The sequence below is a fragment of the Rhinolophus sinicus genome, chromosome 4 (genome assembly GCF_057876585.1).
Source record: "Rhinolophus sinicus isolate RSI-liver-muscle chromosome 4, RSI-T2T, whole genome shotgun sequence".
NCBI classification, from domain to species: domain Eukaryota; kingdom Metazoa; phylum Chordata; class Mammalia; order Chiroptera; family Rhinolophidae; genus Rhinolophus; species Rhinolophus sinicus.
In genome coordinates, this window is record NC_142504.1 from 21563876 (window position 1) to 21583753 (window position 19878).

The 19878-nt window shown below is 33.0% G+C and overlaps 1 protein-coding gene across 5 annotated transcripts in view; it reads left to right on the forward strand.

Annotated features, from left to right (window-relative positions):
* Window positions 1-19878, forward strand: part of SNX13 (sorting nexin 13) — a 120856-nt gene that overhangs the window by 93426 nt on the left and 7552 nt on the right. For 2 of the 5 annotated variants that reach the window (XM_019727202.3, XM_019727220.3), the window contains 7 exons: window positions 3275-3447; window positions 8107-8214; window positions 10042-10152; window positions 14236-14397; window positions 16451-16522; window positions 18915-19060; window positions 19319-19387. In XM_019727202.3, the coding sequence (XP_019582761.3) occupies window positions 3275-3447; window positions 8107-8214; window positions 10042-10152; window positions 14236-14397; window positions 16451-16522; window positions 18915-19060; window positions 19319-19387 (841 nt within the window). The remainder of the gene's footprint in view (window positions 1-3274; window positions 3448-8106; window positions 8215-10041; window positions 10153-14235; window positions 14398-16450; window positions 16523-18914; window positions 19061-19318; window positions 19388-19878) is intronic. The other 3 variants (XM_019727210.3, XM_088797714.1, XM_088797713.1) reach the window with 2 other exon arrangements.

Genomic DNA, 19878 nt, shown 5'->3' on the forward strand with positions numbered 1-19878 from the left:
TCCATTTTTTTTTTTAATTTTCTTTTTTCTTTTGTTTCTCACTGGAACTGGAGTCTCATTTTGCATTCTGTTCTTTGCTAAATTTCTGGGATAAATTAATCTGTAATTGCTGTTTCAGTAATTTCTTTATCTTTTACAAATAGTTGGTACACACATTACTCTGCTCTTAAAGATCGGTACATAACACCCTTCCTTGTCAATAAAACTAGAGGTCTTGTTGCTTTTCTTTCTAGCTTTTGATACAGTTGTCGCACTTTTTCCTTCCTTAAAGTTTTAAATTCTTTTATAAACCTCTGTTTTCTTTATTGGCTTGTCTTCCAAATGTGAACGCTTTTTTTGAAACGCAAACGTTTAGTATTTATCCTTTTACATCTTTCTTGAAGACCTTAAACTTTATGTCTAGAGGAAGGCACTCATGTCCATATTTCTTATATGGATCTTTCTCTTCTCTTAGGATTCTGATTTTTCTGGCTACCTTGTCCATTTATTTAACAAGTATTCTTAAAATGTATGGAAGCACTATGCTAAGCATTTTTAATAAGTTGTTATTCCTGTCAGTCAGGCTTAAGTATAAATACTAAAGAAGCAGCATAATAGAGTGATTAAGAGCACAACTTTCTGTCCAGATTCTTCGGTCAAACCCCAGCTCTGCCACTTAATACTTGGGTGAACGTGGACATGTTCCTTAACTTCTTTGTACGTCAATTTCCTCATCCATAAAATGGGATGATAATAATAATATAATAATAAATAATACTTACCTCATAAGGTTGTTATAGGACTAATTAACTCATTACATTAATAATTAGATGGTAGGCGTTATATATTAGTGCTTGTTCTATAAATATTTATTTACCAATTGGCCTCCAGAATCTCTTTGAGTCTAGGTCCCATATTCTGAACATCTTTATTACAGGAAATAGAACTGAGAGTTTAGTGCAGTGTTACTGAAAGATTGGTCCATGGACTGACTAGTCCTTACTGCTTCCTTCATTGAGAAATCTTGCTTTAGAAAATATTGGCTGAATTAAGCATTGTAGTTAGTGACGAGATTGATTTTTATCCTTCTGGTTCTTGTTTCTTATCCGATTATGGATTAGTAACAAATAGTATGCATGTCACCTGCTGTGAGTAACGTCCTAATGAAAACAAAACCTACTATTTCCACTATAATATCTCACCATCATCTCAAAATCAGTATATATGTAGCCACATTTATGTTCTTTTAAAATTAATTACCTTCTGTCTTCGGTGCTTCTTTTATAATAACCTCCTTATTCTTCCTATTGTGCATGCACCCTGGTCGTGAGCTCCCCTGCCTAGCAGTTTTTGATGAATCTGATTATTCTGTTTTAGAATGCTTTCTTACATTCTTCTTTTCTTTCCTTTTCTGTTCCTTTCTATTTTCTTTGTTCTTGTTAATTCCTAATTGGTTATGGTTTCCTACCTAATGGTTCGCTACCAAACTTATCTTGAACACAACAGATAAGGCCATTCCCTTGTTGCCATGTTAACTTTGTTGGGTGGTGGTGGTTCTCTAACATGACGTTTGTTCTGCGTAGGTCTGAAGGATGATTAGAAGAGGTAAACAGTGAAAAACAATGTGACCTTTAGTTAAAGCCCCTGAGAGGAACATGGCCAGTCGATCCCCAGTTTTATATTTTGTCAAATGGGGAACACTGATATTAGATGGAAAAAGAATGAAGGCAATTTTGAGTAGAAAGTGCAAATCTTAGAGAAAAATTTTGATAAAAGCCTGAGAGAGGTTTCTGTCCAACTGCGTTTGCCAATGTAGATTTCTAGCTTTCATGTGTTTAAAATAATTTACTAAGAAACTACACAGACCATTCTTTGCCTAGTTATATACGAAATAAAAAATATTTAGTCAGCCCCAAAATTGGACACTTATTAATTCACAATATGAATCAGTGTAATCTCTTATTAGAAAAGCAGTTTTGGTCATTATGGTAGTTTGAACTCTTAGGGGAAATACTACCTCTCACACATAGAAAGGCTGAAAACAATAAAATAAAAATAGCTAACAAGGGAAATCTACAGACCATCGCAGACCACAAGGAAAAACAAATTCAGGTAAATGAGGCACTATGGAAGCCAAGGAGCTCATATGAACATAAAGGCTGCTGTCTTTATTTTGATAGCATTTTTTATGTCCTCAAGTTTAGAAGAGTCAGGATGGGCTAAGGCCGTGGGAAGTTGATGTGAAAAGAGGAACTAGAAAAATTTAGCCTACTGTCAGGGAAAAGAACAGAGAATGTGAACATCATGGTTGGAAATGGTATCTATCACCCTCAGGAAATTGAAAGCCTGTCTTGTATCCCAACATGGGTATGTCTAGATTCAGCCGTCCTCAACTGATTGCATTCCAAGAATCTCCTAGCCTTGAGAGTATGTGTAGAATATTCATAGAGATAAGAATGCAGCACTATGTAAAAAGAACCAAGTAAAATTATAGAAATCAAGAAACATAGTGATTGAAATTAAGGTCAGTGGATGGATTTAAAAATAGGCCAAATACAGATGAGTGGAGTCAATAAACTTTTAGAGACCTGAAGAAATGATCTAGAATAGAATAGAATACAGAAAGGTAAGAAAATGGAAAATAGGAAAGAAAGAAAATGCTTCAAAGGGTACCTCTTAAGACTAGTACAAAATGTGGACAGGTTTTGATTTTAGACCACCAGACTTGGATGGTTTATGGCAAATTAGTAGGAAAATGCCTTTTTTTAAAAATCTCCAGAATAAACTACACTTGTTAATTGTTGAATATTATAAGTGAGAAAGACTTGACCAAAAGAGCAGATAAACCTTATCCTGTGGCTTTTTCATTCTGTTTATTTGAAGAGATTTTAATTGAAATACAACTAAATAGTGAAGACTAGTACAAAAGGTTATTATTTTGTTTCTGTTATATTTCCTCTGTTAAATTAAAGACTCTGATGCTATACTGTGAGATGGTACAGTGGTAACATAACCAGTAAGAGGTATAAGCTCCGGGAAAGCAGTCCAAAGTAGCCATCACCGTGTAGTAGGTGGGGTCATCATAACACCATAGGTTATTTTGCAACGTAGCCATCATATGTAACACCTATGGATGCCACTATAGAGGACAGGAATCTATCCTTTGGTGACATCCTTTTGTCTCAGTCTGTCATTTCAAATTCTTCTTCATTTCATATTGTCCTTTTTGTTTTTGTTCTTCATCTTCCTCCTTTTTGTGTCTTTTGTTCCTCTTCATTTTGTTTTAAATGATTAGTATATGCTGACTATGACCCATATGCTGTGGCAGGCGTTTGTAATGATCATGGCAAGACATATGCATTGTATGCCATCACTGTACACCGGCGCAATCTAAATAGTGAGGAGATGTGGAAAACCTATCGTCGTTACAGTGACTTCCATGACTTCCACATGAGAATCACTGAACAGGTAATTAGGTTTGTAACGTTTGTGTACTTTAAAATTGTTTCCTGATTCAGTATTTCATTTTGAGTATTTCTGAGCATGCTAAGGTGTTGATCAAAGCTAATGAAAGAAAATAAGGTAAGAATATTTGTATAAGTAACATAAATGTTACGCTGATTTTGAACATTTAACCAGTAAACTTTAACTAGTTTTAATCATTGTGGACTACACAAAATATCAATGGTATATCTTGGAAAATTAGAATGAGTGTCTGTGTCTCATTTTAAAAGCTCTCTCTCTCTCTCTCTTTCTCTCTCTTTCTCTCTCTCTCTCTCTCTCTGGATGGGTGTGTATGTATGTGTGTGTGTGTGTTTTATTCTTTGCAGAGGTATTTGCGTTTGGTTTTAAAGTGGGGATGAGGATCACTGTAGGACATTTTGTAGTTTTGTTTTTGGCAGCGTAATTCAGAACTATAGTCATTTTAAATGGCATCCTTATCCACTAGTGTAACCGTTAAATCTTTGATATTGTATATTAAGAACCACAACCTAAATTAAACATTAGCCATATAATGTTGTTAATTCTTACTAAAAACCTTCTTGTTTTACAGAAGTATAAAGACTCTTAAAGATAATAAATATAAGCAAATTATTTCTCTCTTCTATTTTTTATTAGATATATTTTCTGTCCTTAACTTAGAAAAAAATAAACTATCACCAGATGAATTGAAGTAGGTGATCTATGAAATTCATAACTCCTGAGAGACTTTGATTTCATTCAAAGTTTTTAAATATACAACTGGTATTAAACCAATAAAAATTGTAATAGTGGTGACATTTGATTGAGTGGACTAAAGCTTTGAAATGACATTGTACAAGTTTAGTACTCAGAAAATATATTTTTCTGGTCAGCACTGTGATAATCTCATTAAAATATTTTATGAATGAGTGAGATAAACTATTAACAGCTCGAAAATTATTAAAAACAGAAGGTTAGTGTTGACTCCACAGACCCATATTAAAAGGACTATTTTGAGTTATATTCAGAAGGAAATTAAAACTGGACATGTTTGTTCTTCTGTTTTGATTGAATACATCTTTATGCTTCGCTTGATTTGTTTGCAGAGGTGAAAGAATTTTCTGCCCAACGTGGAAGAAATAATTGCTTTAGTTTTTCAAATGTTATCTGTTTGATATTATTTTAAAATCCAATAGCTTATATATTTCTTCTCATCCTCACTTTACCCAAACATAACAAATTTTAAGATAATTTGAATTGCTAAGAGTAATTTTATTTACTTTCAAATTAATGGGAATTTGCTATAATATGAAATTTTCTTTGTGTGAATATCTCTAATTTTCTTTCTACTATTAAGAAGAATGATTGTTGCTTAATTTAAATGTTCTAGGCTAGCACTGTAAATATTATATTGACAGGTACAAGTGAAGAACATACTTTTAAAAAACTTTATTAATAAACCAGTTTGTACAGAGATTTCCTTTTCAATACAGCACCAGAAATTAATGAAATTGATAAAGCACTGTTCATTTTTGAAAGGGCTCAATGCAGGTGAAGTGGATGTTTTGGCTTAGTGTTTCCTATAAAGTCACAGTCGTGTGTGATTACTTAAACATTCCGATTGCTCACAGAGCTTACAAAATTAAAATCTAAGCTTGTGCGTGAAAATGTAGGTTTAAGCAAAATACTAAGCATTTGTAAATAAGACTCAAGCTGTTTCCCTTTTAGCTCTGCCTTATCTGTATTTTTTTAAACTCAGATCCCCCATAAAATAGCAGAAGAAAAATGTAATGACTTGTAATTCACCAGTTGGTAACAGTACAACCCATTGACACAAATTTTAACTCCATAGAGCTCTTCAAGTATTAACTTTATTTTAAAGCAGGCTTCATTTTCTTAATTTAACTTTGTGATGTAAACTTTTTCCAGTCTAAATATATGAACTATCATCTATTTTCTTTAAAGATTTTTCAGTAGTCTAATTTGATGTTTTATGGATAAAGATTTATAAAATTAAAAGAAAATAATTAAAATGTTAAATGTCATATTGTTTTAGAAATGGCTTGAACTACCCATTCATTTATATAACAAATATTTATTGAACTTATCACCTGTGCCTGGCATAGTTCTCAGTGCTGGGAATATAATAGTGAACAAGACAGACCATTCTTGCCTCTAGGAGTTTACATTCCATCAGCCATTGCAGTTTTGTTTTATTGGGTGAACTGTATATAAGTATAGATGAAATACTAGTGATTTAAAAGATATTAAGTATGTGTTAGGGTAACTGAATAAAACTGTTTATGTACCTAGATATAAACACACTTTGAATCCTAATATAAAATGTCAAAAGTGCTCTTTAAATTTTCTAGTAATGTATTAGGAATCTTAACCTGGCATATTCAGTGTGGAAAGATAAAATCTTTGATTTTGGAATATCTGATTTACACATAGTATTTGAGATCTTTGTGAACATTGCAATACGCTCTTTTAATTTTTGTGAGTTCTTTAGGTAAATTTCTAATTTATTTTACATGCCTTTAAAAAATATTTTTATGAAGTTTTGGCAGAGGGAATTATATTACTTTTCAGGAATGGGCTACCTAATACTTAAAATAGTATTTTATAAACTAAGCTTGTGTGAGTTAATATAGAGGATAAAATTTTCCCATTTTTTCCTTTTATAATAATAATATTTGAAAAAAACTATTGGTCATATATGCTTCTGTTCCAGACAGATAATTTAAAAAAGAATTTGGTAGTTTACACTTTAAGAAAATAACTTATTGTAACTTTTTTTTTATTAATAAGGTTTAATATTTTAAAGTTACTGAAATAAATTGTTTTACTGGATACTTTTATATTCCCTTGGTGTATCAGTTCGCTAGGGCTGCCGTAACAAAAGACTACAGACTGGGTGGCTTAAACACCAGAAATCTGTTTTCCCATAGCTCTGGAAGCTAGAAGTCCAAGATCGAGGTGTTGGCGAGTTTGGTTTCCCCTGAGGCATCTCTTTCTGGCGCAGTTGACTGCTCTGCTAACTGTGACCTCACATGACCTTTCTGTGTGTGTGCTCTCATCCCTGGTGTCTCTTTGTGTGTCCATATTTCCTCTTCATGAGCACACTAGCCAGAACCTAAATTAAATTTAACATTTAATTTGGTAGTGCCCCACCTCAAGGTTTTTTTTAATTGAATCACCTCTCTAGAGGCTCTTTCTTCACATATTGTCACGTTCTGCAGTGCTGGAGGTTAGAGCTTCATTTTGGGGTACTACGAGTCAGTTCATAAACTGAATCTGTAGTGTAAGAGAACATGGATAAGTAATGTTCTAGGAAATTAAATATCTTTTAGGGTACCTTGAAAAAGTAAATTTACTTCCATAAGATATGATTAAAAAAAAAAATAATTCAGAAAATCAGGTATCAAAGAGGACCCATTCTAATACTTTTGTGAATCACCAAGTTGGTGAATATCACGACAGCATCACATTTTCCCTGTAAATTGCCTCTCCCCTTTTTTTGTTTTTCTTGCCTTGGCTGGGACAAAAAAGCTGCCTTTACCTTTCACACGGAGCATACAATGAACTTGTTCACATTATAGCTGCAAGCAACCATCTGATTTGTCATTCCATTAATAATTTATCAGATTTCCAGTTTGGGGATGAAAATGATCCTACACCTTTTTATTTCCTCTTCTCTTTAATTTCTGCAGCTGGAATGAATGAGTTTTTAAACAAAGAACATTTTTAGAAAGTGTGTTTCATTTCAGAATGTGTATCACATGGGAAAAGCAGTGAGGCAGCTTGAAGTTTTAGATACAAGGCTGCTGGCCAGGCGCGGTCACCAGTTAAATGACTTTACGCTTAAACTGTTAGCAGCTAGCGTGGTTCAAATCTGTGCTTTGGTAAGTCACCGCAGGTTACTCCACATCAGGACCTTGAAGGTGTTCCCAAATGTTAAGTCTATAAGTGCTAGACTTAGAGTATGTATATTAACTTTGTGCTTTTGGCTTTACAAAGATACGCTATAAGCTGATGGCTCTTAATTGTTTTTCTTAGTAATCTTAGAGTTTATTTTTTATGTGATGGATGGGGAAGAAATATCAGTGTTTGTACTATAGTTGTATATGTACAGAGTTGTAATATAGCTCTAAGCTATATTTTTAAATTTTCTTTTTTCCTTTAATAGTTTTACAATGATTAATTGGTTTGAAGTCATCAATATGAAAATATTTCGTTATGAAATTTTTTAACAAGCCAGGAATTCATAACTTTGATCATTAAAAATTTATTTGCTAATACTTTATTCTCAAGTCACAGGGGTAGTTCAAGAAAATATTTTCAAAAACCTTTTATTACTAAATTTGAACAGTCTTACAATTAGAGAAAGTATTGAAATGAAACCGCATGTGATCATCACCCATCTTCATCAGTTATCCCTGTTAGTCATTCTTAATTGAAAATACCTTATAGTAAGGAACATTAGAACTGTGGTTTGGACATATTTGGACAGTATTTTTTCATTTTTCTGATTTTTGATTAATACAACATATTGCAAAATGATCTGTTCAACGTTTCTTTGATACATAGAGAAATTGCCACTTGCAAAATACCTTTCTCTTTTTTGTAAAAAGTTAAGATTATTGAATGTATTTTGTCTTCTAGTTTGAAAATCTGTCAAGTATATTGAAGCTTCCTGGTAAAAAGACTTTTAATAATATGGATAGAGATTTTTTAGAAAAGAGAAAAAAGGATCTAAATGCATATTTGCAGGTAAGTTCATGTTTGTTATTACCTATAGATTTTCATTTTAATATAGCACACAAATGTAGTAGATTTCTTTATTAAAGAATTTTTTTTTCTATAATAGTGGGATAACAGTCACTTTTGAGAAGCATGTCAGATGTGACATGCAATCTGCTCAGTAATTTGTAAATACTATTTTTCTGTTTATTTATTAACTAAGAAGCGTTCTTGAGACTCAGTACTAGGGATTTTGGTTCAGGTTTTAGATGAATACACACACACACAGGCAGGCACAAATGTGCCTTCTACATCACTATAAAGGCTAGGTATTTCATAGTAGACTAGACTGAGTAGATAGTAGTAGTTCTTCATGGTATATCTACAGCTAGCTGATCTTACTTCTCAGATAATTGTGTGTAGCTGCTTCCCATGGTCCAGAATGAGTCTAATGCTTCTAAAATTACGGGATAATTCAAGAAAGAAAGAGATCTGAGGGACTACTTCTGATGTGTAGCATCTTAGGCATGTAGATTTCTCTTGTGGCATAACAAAACATATCCCACAAGTTACTTACTGCATAAGGTGTTAGGACTCCTAGAAATAACTTTGTTTTAGACCTGGGTACCCTGATGCCAGATATAATAAAATTATTATTATAGTTTTTTAAATACTGATGAATGATTTATAATGTTTTCCATCTATTAGACAAGGCTTTAACCCAGGTACATATATAGTGTTTCATTATTTAACTCCCCACTTCATTCTCTAGAACAGGGGTCAGCCAGTTACGGCCTGCAAACCAAATCTAGCCCACCACGTGATTTATTAAGAGTTTTAGTGGAGCATAGTCACCTATTTAGTTTACAGTTGTCTCTGACTGCATTTGCAGGACTACAGTAGAGTTGAGTAGTTTCAGCAGAAACTCTGTGGACAACAAAACCTAAAATGTTTACTATCTGGACCTTTACAGAGAAAGTTTGCTGAACTTGCCTTAGTATTTATATGTAGTACAACTTAGCTAATACTATACTGGATATTTTGTTTGGAAGGTTTCTCTCTCTCGTAAACATTTATATGTTTGATTGGGTTTGTTTATAGCCATAATTGCAATTTCCATGGCATTATTTATAATTGTAATTTTAATACGTTGTTATTTACTGAAAGGATAACAAAAACATAAATTTCTGCTGTCATTCACCTTTGTCTTCTGGCTTAAATTTGAATGTCTGATACCATTAATTGACTCTTGTCAAATGTTTTGATTTTTATTTTAAATGTATAACTTCAATTGCATTAAAACATGTATCAGTTATTTACAAGATTTAGGAAATCACCACCGTTTCCCAAATCAGATGCTATAAATGTATCTTTTAAATGTGGTTATCCTGTATACTTCTTAGCTAATGATCTCAGTATGTCAAAGCTAGAATGTTAGGTTATATTAGTAACCGTTGTGAAAGCAATATTTTGTTTTATAACACTTAAAAGTTTTTGTCTGGATTATTTTATATACTTTCTGTTAATGTTAAATTTAAAAAATGGAATATGAATAACATAACAGTTTACTAATGTGGATCTTAGTATTAGCTATAAAACCTGAAAATGGAATAGTATTTAAATATATTTGGACAATGTTCATCTTAGATGTGCTGAAAGTCAAAATAGCAGATGGAAGAATATCTACCAAACTGTTGATGGTCATAGAATTATTGATGGCTTTAACTGTATTAAGTGGTTTTTAAATATAAAATTAAAATTCTTTACATTCTTAAATTTCTGCCAGATGAAATTATAAAAAGTAGCTAATTTCTAGTACCCTATCAATGTGAGATACCTTTTTTTTTCCCCTGTTAGTTGCTATTAACTCCTGAAATGATGAAAGCATCCCCAGCTTTGGCTCACTATGTATATGATTTCCTTGAGAACAAAGCCTACAATAAAGGGAAAGGGGATTTTGCTCGCAAGGTAAGCAGACCATTGCACTGGTTTTCTTTACAGATCTATTTTCATACTTTGATCTTGAAAAAAGAAAATAAATTTATATTTGTATGTATGTTTTGAGACTAGAAAAGTTTATTAAATGCTCCTTGGCATGTTTTTCTTCTTTCTGTGCTTTATTAAGCCTACTGTTATTGATAGTTGTGTCTAATAAGTATAAACTCCTGTTTTTACGTGGAGATTAAAATCCAGCAGTAACTTCAACAAAAGGGAAAAAACTTTTGAAATGATGCGTTAAGGAAGGTTTGCCTAAGACAGGTCACCAGCTTTTCATTAGCTTCAGAAGGAACTCTTTCTTATTGGGAGGAAATGTCTTCTACTTGAAGTAAGATAAGAAAAGTGTTAAATAGGGTATGATTTTTATGTCTCTTTAGTGAAATCTTTATTATTTAAACTTCATTTTGAGGTACAAGACCTATACTTGAAATAAGATACTAGGTTAAGACAATAAATGATGAAGTTCTCAAATTGAGCAAGATAGTTTGGTGGGTGAGGGCACAAACTTTGGGATCAGACCCCTGCTCTGCCATTTACTAGCTGTGACCTGTACCATGTTACTTAATCTGTTTGGTCCTTTAGTTTTCTCAAGAAGTGAAGATGTCATTCCTCATTTTAGAGCATCTGTGTATTGCAGTATACAGAGGCTCATAACCTCTGACTAAATGTTGGATCTCAGTAGTAGCAGCAATCGTAGCAGGAGCTGTAAGAGTAGGGGAAGCGGGGTGAAGGGTATGTAGGAACACTGCGTATTATTTTTGCAACTTCTTAAAAGCCTGAAATTATTTCCAAATGAAAATTTAAAAGGAAAAAGACTCCCCTACCACTTCTCCCTCACACCCCAAAAAAAAAGATGACCTTTTTTTTTTTTTTTTAATTAAGGAATTGGTACAAAATGAGTAAGAATTAGTAACTCTAAGCTTAAGAATTTCATGTGATTAGGAGGTCAGTTTTAACATTCAAGTGGATGTTAACATTTCCAAGTGAAATGTTTTAATAACAAGTTCCAGCTTTTATACCTTATGGTAGGGAAAAAATGTAGTCTTATCTATGTATTTCATGATTGAAGTAATTGAGTTTAAATTCCAACTCTCAATGGTTTTATTGTCAATAGAGATGCATTCCAGTATTCTCTTTTTCATGTTTACCTCATTTCCGTCTTAAAATTGCATCAATTTTAAGATAAGCTAATAGTTGATAACAGCATTTTGAGATAAAAGAAGCATTGTATTAAATGTGCACAATTTCTTTTTACTAACCAGCAGTAGCATATATATATCTATCTCCAAACAGTTACATATCCCTTTTTTAAAAAAATTACTGCTGGAGTCTAAAGATCCTTCTGAATGATTTCTGGAAATGCATAACATACATTTTTCATAAATCACCTTAGTAATTACCAGGGTCATCTTGACAGCTTTTAGATTGTCAGAATAATTTTTATGCATCAAAAATTAGGGGTTTTCAGCTACATTTCCTTTTTGGTTGAATTATAATATTTTCCCTTAATTATATTTCACTGTAAATTAAATAGCTATTAGACAAAAAATCATCTGTAAACATTTATCCATGGCTATTCGGAGCTTGAGAAATAATACTTTATAACACTAACTTGGTCGCACAATTTGGTTAGCTTTGCAAAATCTGGGGGCCAATTCCTAGAAAAACTAACTGACAAGCCTGTCATGCACACAGTATGTCTCTGTCAACTTTTATATCATGGTGTGAAAGCATTTTAAGCTATAGTTAAGGACCTAAATTTAAATTAAAATTCCTTCATTCGTGTTGTTATCAATACAAATTACTCAACTGAGGTGGTGACTGGATGAGTAGACAACATCTTTGTAAGTCAGGCTAAGTGTACACTTTGGCCGTGATCCTTGATTTACTCCTCTGCTGGGTAATTTGCAGATTTGTTTCCGTTTTTGTTCTGAACATCTGTTTTAAGACAAATCCTGTTTTTAAAAATGTTATCATATGGTGATGGACTCTGCTTTTATGCTTCTAAAAGTCTACTTCAGGGTTAGGCGTCAGAATCTCCTGTGGCGGTTTTTCCATCCTCAGTGGCTCCCGCTGTCCCAACCCCAATACAGATAGATGCTTAAGCTTTACCCTCAGAAATTGGGGAAAGAAAAAATAAAAAGAAATGGATTCTGTAGGTCTGGGGTGGTGCACAGGCAACTATTTTAAATCATTGTCTAATTCATGGTATAGACTTAGGTTCTCTTAAAAGAGTATCAGTGATAGTTTAGCCTTGTACCTAGATCGCGCATGAGGTTGTGTTCATTTAACCGTCTCTAAAGGTTATATTAGTTGAACCCACATCTCTACTGTGAAGTGTAAGATATATAAAATTCTAAAATATTTTTGAGGATATTCAAATAGTTTTTAATATCGGTTGTAGATTAAAGTGAAATTCATGCCTTCTTTGCTTCTGAATTCTACCTCTTCTGTGAATGTTTTAACTTAGAGAGGAGGCAGTTTTCCCTGAAGCTGTGCATTTTAAATGTGGTATTCTTATGTTTATCTCTCTTTAAGAATTCTACTTGTGTTCTCATGAATTAGTTTATTTATAATGTTATTACAATTAAAAATCCACTTGGCAATGATGTCAATATTGGAAATAATGTTCTGATTGATTTGAACACTGTTCTAGTTAACCAGAAACTACTCTTGATAGAATTAGAATTACACACACACACACACTCACACACACACGATTTTACACACACAGGCACACATGCTCATGTGAGAGTTAGCTTCGTCTTTTTGCCCTTTTTATTTTGTATCTCTTCACCAGTGGTAGTGTTTTTCAAACCCTTCTCTATCCTTGTTTCTGTCCTTTGGTTCGCCTCTAAATTATACTATGATGTTTCCCCACAGGTTGCTTATTCTGTCTATCAAGCATCGCTATAGCACTATTGGCTCACCTTAAGCCAGGGAGTAACCAAAACTCCCAACCCTTTTATAGTTATCTTGTAATTCAGTTTTTGTTGTTGTTGTTATTACTATACTTATTTTAGCTCTTCAGAAAGTTTTCCTTGATGGAAACTATGAAAGCATACTAGTGTGGCAAAGTTTTGTCTTCTTGATACCATCTATTAACATTGTGCTATATTCCTTACACAATGGAATTCAGTTTTTACTATTTGTTGTTGTTTTCTTTTTACATGGAACTTAATTTGTTTCTGTGGTAATTTTTATGAGACTCAACACTTTCTGGAAAATATTTTTGTAGTTTCCTATGATTGGTTTTGGGTCCCTTTTTTCTTTTTTCTTGTTTGTTTTTGTTATAAATCTGAGAAAGGTCCATATGTAGCTACTTTGGTTTCTTTACATGTCTCTCCCTTTCTTAATTGAAATTACCTGACATTTGTACAGTCAAACGTATGTTTTAATGCTTCTAAACCCTCTGGACATCATTCCTTTTTGTATCTCTGATCATATTTTCTTTTATAGTTTTTCTATTCTCCCTTATTAAAATATGGTTTACAGGTTTGATTCACAACTTCTCTTTTTCTTCTTCATAATGGATTCCAAATTCCCTCCGTAGGTTCTAACTGTGCATGTAATGTATTTTTAAAATTATTTTTTAAAAATTAATTTAAAGTTGTAGCTTGTTATCTATTTGAGCTGTCTGGGTTTTTGTTTGTTTGTTTGTTTTTCTTCTTGTTTACTTTTCACTATCTCCTCAAAATATCTCTGTCATTGTTGCCTTGAACTGTGGCAGAAGTATGTTGTGACTAATTCCACTTTCATCAGTTTCTGTTTTGGAAACTTCATTTTTTTCAGAATTTTTAAAATAAGGCAGCCAAAACTTATTTTCTAGCAATAACCTTATCACTTAATTTTCTTAGTCATATATTTGTGTGTGAAAATACATTTTTAAGACACATTGAAGACAACAATTATATACTTTAAAAATGCAACAAGCTATTATAGACTGGAAAATTATTGCATCTTTCATGTGTCACACTGTATTTTCCTAGGCTTCTCAGTTGAATAACAAATCTGATACAATAAAGTCATGGTATAATATCTTTTCCCCTTTAGATGGACACTTTTGTAAATCCTCTTCGAAATTCTATGAGGAATGTCTCAAATGCAGTTAAATCCCTTCCTGATAGTTTGGCAGAGGGAATGACTAAAATGTCAGACAACATGGGCAAAATGTCAGAACGATTAGGTCAAGACATAAAGCAATCATTTTTCAAGGTAAGAAGATGTTTTCAGTAATATCTAAAGCAAACTATTTTTAAATCAACTAAGATTTATTGAGCTCCTGCTTAAATTTACCGTATTTCCTTTCAGAAGACTCATAGATACATGGTCTCATAAAGAATAGAAAAACTGTTCAGCTTCAGCTTCAGGTGTACAGTGCAGTGATCAGGCATCTACACCATCCCTGAGGTGGTCTCCCTAACGAGACAAGTGTCCATCGGATACCCTACAAAATCTTCACAACATTATTGATTACATTCCCCAAATTGACTTTCGTATCCCCGTGGCAATCTGGTTACCGACTATGCTTTCTAATCCCCTCACCTTCCCCCTTATCCCCTCCCCCGTCTCATCTCACAACCCTCAGTTTTTCCTCTAAGTCTCTGAGACTGTTTCTGATTAGTTGATTCATTTATTCTTTTATTTAGATTCCACATATAAGTGAGATCATACGGTATTTGTCTTTCTCTGTCTGACTTATTTCACTTAACATAATGTTCTCTAGGTCCATCCATCAACTATAATTTTATATATATATATACAGTTACAAGAAGCGGAGGAATAGAGACAGTGGAAATGTAATGGCTGTGTGCGATGTCAGAGGGGTAGTGGATGGGGGGAGGGGCTGTCACTATGTGAGGGATATAAATGATAAATGTCTAATTATTACATTGTTTTATGCACCTGAAACTAATTAAAAAATGTTAAAAAAAAAAAAAAAAAGAATGGAAAAACTAAAGAGAATACATTCTTATCAGAAATGGACACTATAAAATCCAGTCACTTCTCAGTCTCTGCTATGGTAGAATTTTAAAATCCATTTAAAACAAATATTTAAATTAGTGAAGTTAATGCTTTTTGTACTCTTTTATTCCATTACGCAATTTTTATCCTATAATGCTATTAAGTTTTATAGCAAAACAAGTAAATGCTATTGTGAAAATTAGTTACACTAGTATTCATTAGGAAACAAAGTCTAATTTCACGATTCACATGATCAAAGGGAAGAAAAGCCTTTCGCCATCATCTGGCTCTGAGGCGATACCTGCTAGTACATACCTGCAGGTATATACCTGAGAGTGGCATAGAAGAGTTTCCTAGGAACCTTTTTCATTACGTTAGCAAATATAGGTAGTAAACCAAGTAGATCTTTGCTTCTTAATTTGTCCTTTCTTATAATTTAGACCTAGTTGTTCAAGGTTATAATCAAGACTATAAAAGAAAACATGTAAGCTATTAAAGTTTTCTATTAGATCAATTTGAATGAAGAGGAAATATAGAGAAACAATTTCTTTACTGTAAGAGACAATTCCCAACATAGTATATATAAATCATAGTTTTTTGTTAATTCTAGTACTTTCACTGATGCTTCATCTTTATTTCTAATCCTGAAGAAGTACACTAACACTGAAATGAGGATTTCCCAGTGCTGCTTCTGCCAATAATTAACATGCTTTCAGACAAAAGTCACTGAACTTTTTCAGGTTTTTTTTTTTCTCACCAATGACATGAAGGGTTATAACAGGTGATCTTGATGGTTCTTCCTGTGCTAACAAATGAGTATCAGCTTTTACCTAGCAATCAGTTACCCAGCAATCAGTTAATTAGTTCCTTCAGCCTGTTAACATACTATCAAGCTCTTTATGGTAAAAGAAAGAAGATTGGAGTTCTAGTCCCTGGCTGTGCTACAACTTTTGGTCCTTAAATCATTTAGGCTTTTTTAGCTTTAAATTCTTCTAACAGGTATGGGAGTTTGACTAAGTAATCTTCCTTTCCAACTCAAAAGTTCTTTTTTTAGAGGAAAAAAAATCTCTTGGTAATTAAATAATCATCCTTTTATATTTGGATTCTAATTTTAGATTGTTAATACTTTTTGATATATATATATATAACATATATACATGCATACACACTTTGTTTATAAGTGTTCCCCAAAATCAAATCAAATGCTGTTGATTGTGTTTGATATTGTTTTGCTTTATTATCGTATTGTGTTCTTTCACTAACTGCCCGTATGTGTTTACTTTGTTCTTCTTTTTTTTGTTAGATGCCTCCTTTAATTCCAAAGACTGATTCAGATCCCGAACATTGTCGAGTCTCGGCTCAACTTGATGATACTGTGAGTCAGTTTTATTTTTGGTAGTGCTCAGTGGTAGTGATTCAGATCATACTTGGCAGATCTTAACATTTTAGTGAAGTATAATAATGTATGTCTGACATTAGTGTGTGTATATATTAATAGTAAGTGTTAAGTTTGATGAATTCTTGCAAACTGAGTATGCCCATGTAATCAGCACTCTAAACAAGAAACAGATTGTTGTCAGTACCCCAGAAAGCCCCTAATGCTCTCTTCCTGTCACTGTCCCCCCCACCAAGGATAATCACTATCCTGAGCTACCCTGCTTTTATAGTTTATGTAAATGAAACTGTAAGGTATGTATTCCTTTAAGTCTGGCTTGTTTTGTTCAACATTGTGATATGCGTCTACGTTTTTTGTGACTGTAGTTTCTTCATTCTCGTGGCCTTACAGTACTCCATAATATAAATATAATACAATTTATTTGTTGTACTATGAAGAGTACTCCTGTGAACACTCTGGTATGGTACAAGTGTTTTGATTAAAAAAATAAGGACATGTTTCCGTTGGGTCTATATCTAGGAATGGAATTGCTTGGTCGGAGAGTTTGCAAAAGTTCCGTTTTAATAGATGCTATCAAATAGTTTTCCAGAGTGTGCTCCACTTACACTGCCACCAGCACTGCGTGACAATTCCAGTGCTCCGCAGCCGACCCGTGTTGTAGCCATTCTGGTGGTTGTGTGGATTTCCATTTCTCTGATGACTGGTGAAATACGGAACCCCTTTTCATATGTCCGTTGGCCATTTGGGTGTCTTCTTGTCTTCTGTGTTTCGCGCTTTCCCCCATTTTTCTGTTGGCTTGTCTGTCTTTGTCTTTTGATGAGTATGAGTGTTCTATATAATTTGAATATTGGTTCTTTGTCAGATGTATTTGTGTACGGCAAATATCTTTATGTGTTTTTCTTCACTGTATATACAATCTGTGCCTATTGCAAGGTCACAAAGATATTCTGTGATTCTCTTTAAAATGTTTTTGTTTGTTTTGCCACACCAAAATTTAGATTTATGTTCATCTAGGATTGATTTGTGTGTTTGGAATGAGGTAGCAGTCCAGTTGACCCAGCACCTGTTACTGAGAAGGCCCTTTTCCCCTCAGTGTACTGTATTTCTCCTTTGTCACAAATCAAGTTGTTGATTAGGTTTGGGTCTGGGCTCTGTATTTTGTTCTATTAGGCAGATTTATTTTGAAGTTATAATTATCACCCTTCAATTTCTCATTGAATTTCTTTATAATCAACTGTCTTTAAAAAAGGTAATATTTTTGTTTTTCAAGACTATCTCAGAATGTTTTATTATGAATTGTGCTGGTATAATATCCGTAACATCATACCTTTTGTTAAGGGTTTTTACAGTTTAACTGTTTATTAGCATTGCCATGTGGCACCAAACTCAGAAATATACTTGATCAGAGGATAGAACAGTATTTATTTTGCCTCAGTAATGGAATGTCTCTCGTTCCCCCCACCCCCTCTTTGGTTAAGCTGTGAGCTTTCAATATGTGAAAGGGAAGGTGTTCTAAGAAAATGTTTACAACATGACAGTTAAAAATGTATAATTCGTGCTGATTTCCCAATATTTAAATTACAACAATGAAGAAGAAATATTTGGAAACAGTATCTGAGTGTTGAAAGAATTATAAACTTACTAGCAATTATATGCAGTTTTGTTGTAGTTGTAAATCTGCAACTGTTTTAGGCTTTATATATGTTTTTTCACATCAAAACATTCTGGTTGTCTGACTTAACTTTTTACATCGTTAATTGAATAGTCCCATGAAAAGTGTTCAAATTTTTGCTTGTTAAAAGTTAAAAGAAAATTCTAGTAGTTGAGTGAAATATGCCTTTTATAATGTTAACTTAGCTATGTACTAGAATTTATTTAGTTCTTTCTCCTGAAAATACCTAAGGACATACAACTCACTAGCAAAGCAAAGCACATTATTTTGTATAGACTGTGTTTTGGTGTATTAAATAAGGAGAAATATTGAGAATATTTTCTTGTCTTGGAAAAGATGTCCCAGGAAATAGGCAAAGGGGCTAGCACTTGTCTTATCAAACTAGTTCAGACCCTACTAAAAGAGCCAACTCATCTTTCCCTAAGACCATCATGAATCCACTTTGAGAATTTTGTTCATTATAGCTGTGGAGTTTACTCATCATTGTAGGGTTATAAAATTCTGTATTGTGTCAAAATGGCCATTAAAAATGTCGTTTCTAAATTGGAATGAAATGCCAGGTTATGAAAGATACAGTACAACTTGTTCTCTAACCTGTGAAATAGTAGCAATGATTTTATAAAAGCAACAAAAGTATCCATCTATAAGAGATAGGTAACTCAAATAAACGTATACTTATTTCTTACCATGTTTTGTCAGGTGGATGACAATATTCCACTTAGGGTGATGCTGCTTCTCATGGATGAAGTATTCGACTTAAAAGAGAGAAACCAGTGGTTACGAAGAAATATCAAAAACCTACTTCAGCAGCTTATTAGAGCCACATATGGTGATACTATTAATAGGTACCACATTTTTCTTCTTTTTGTCTACTTAGAGCTGATCTTACTTAGCTTTAAAACTGTTACTTGTGGAAATAAGATTGCTCCACCTTTATAGGAGAATTTCCTTCTCTGGGCCTTTTAAGAAGATCATTGAAGCAGTCTCTTTCTCTCAGATAATTTGCATACAAATTAAGTGGCCGGCTCCATGAAAAGTATTTTCTTTATTTCACTCACCTTCTAAAATTTTGACCTTACTTATTTAAATTTTTTTACTTTCAGAAAAATAGTTGACCATGTTGACTGGATGACCTCACCTGAGCAAGTAGCAGACTTAGTGAAACGTTTCAGGTATATCTTAAGACACAGTCCCTTCTTTTGGGTAGTACAGTTCAGCATTGTTATCGCTCGCTGAACATTGTTAACTTTGATTTTTGTTTCTTCTGGCTGTAAAGTTGGTTTAGTCATCACTGACAAACAAAAAGACTTATAAGAATTATAATAAACATTTGTCCCGTGGGCCTATTCATCTTTGTTTTCTTTAAAAGCAGAACAAAGTATAAAAGAAAATTCTTGAAGATGTTAGGCTACACTTTATCACAATAATGTGGATTTAAAGTCATTTGAAATATTAGTATAGAGAAGACCAGGTCATATACTCGAATACCTAGTTTTGGGGGTTAATTTTTCTCAGTTGTATTTGCTAACCTTAATTTTAAATGAAAATTTTAAAAATATGTTTATCTTTGGCCATAGTCTAATTTTTGTAACTATTTGAACCTCTGAAAAGAGTACAGATTAAGAGCAGTGATACTCCAATTCATACATTCATTCTACAAAAG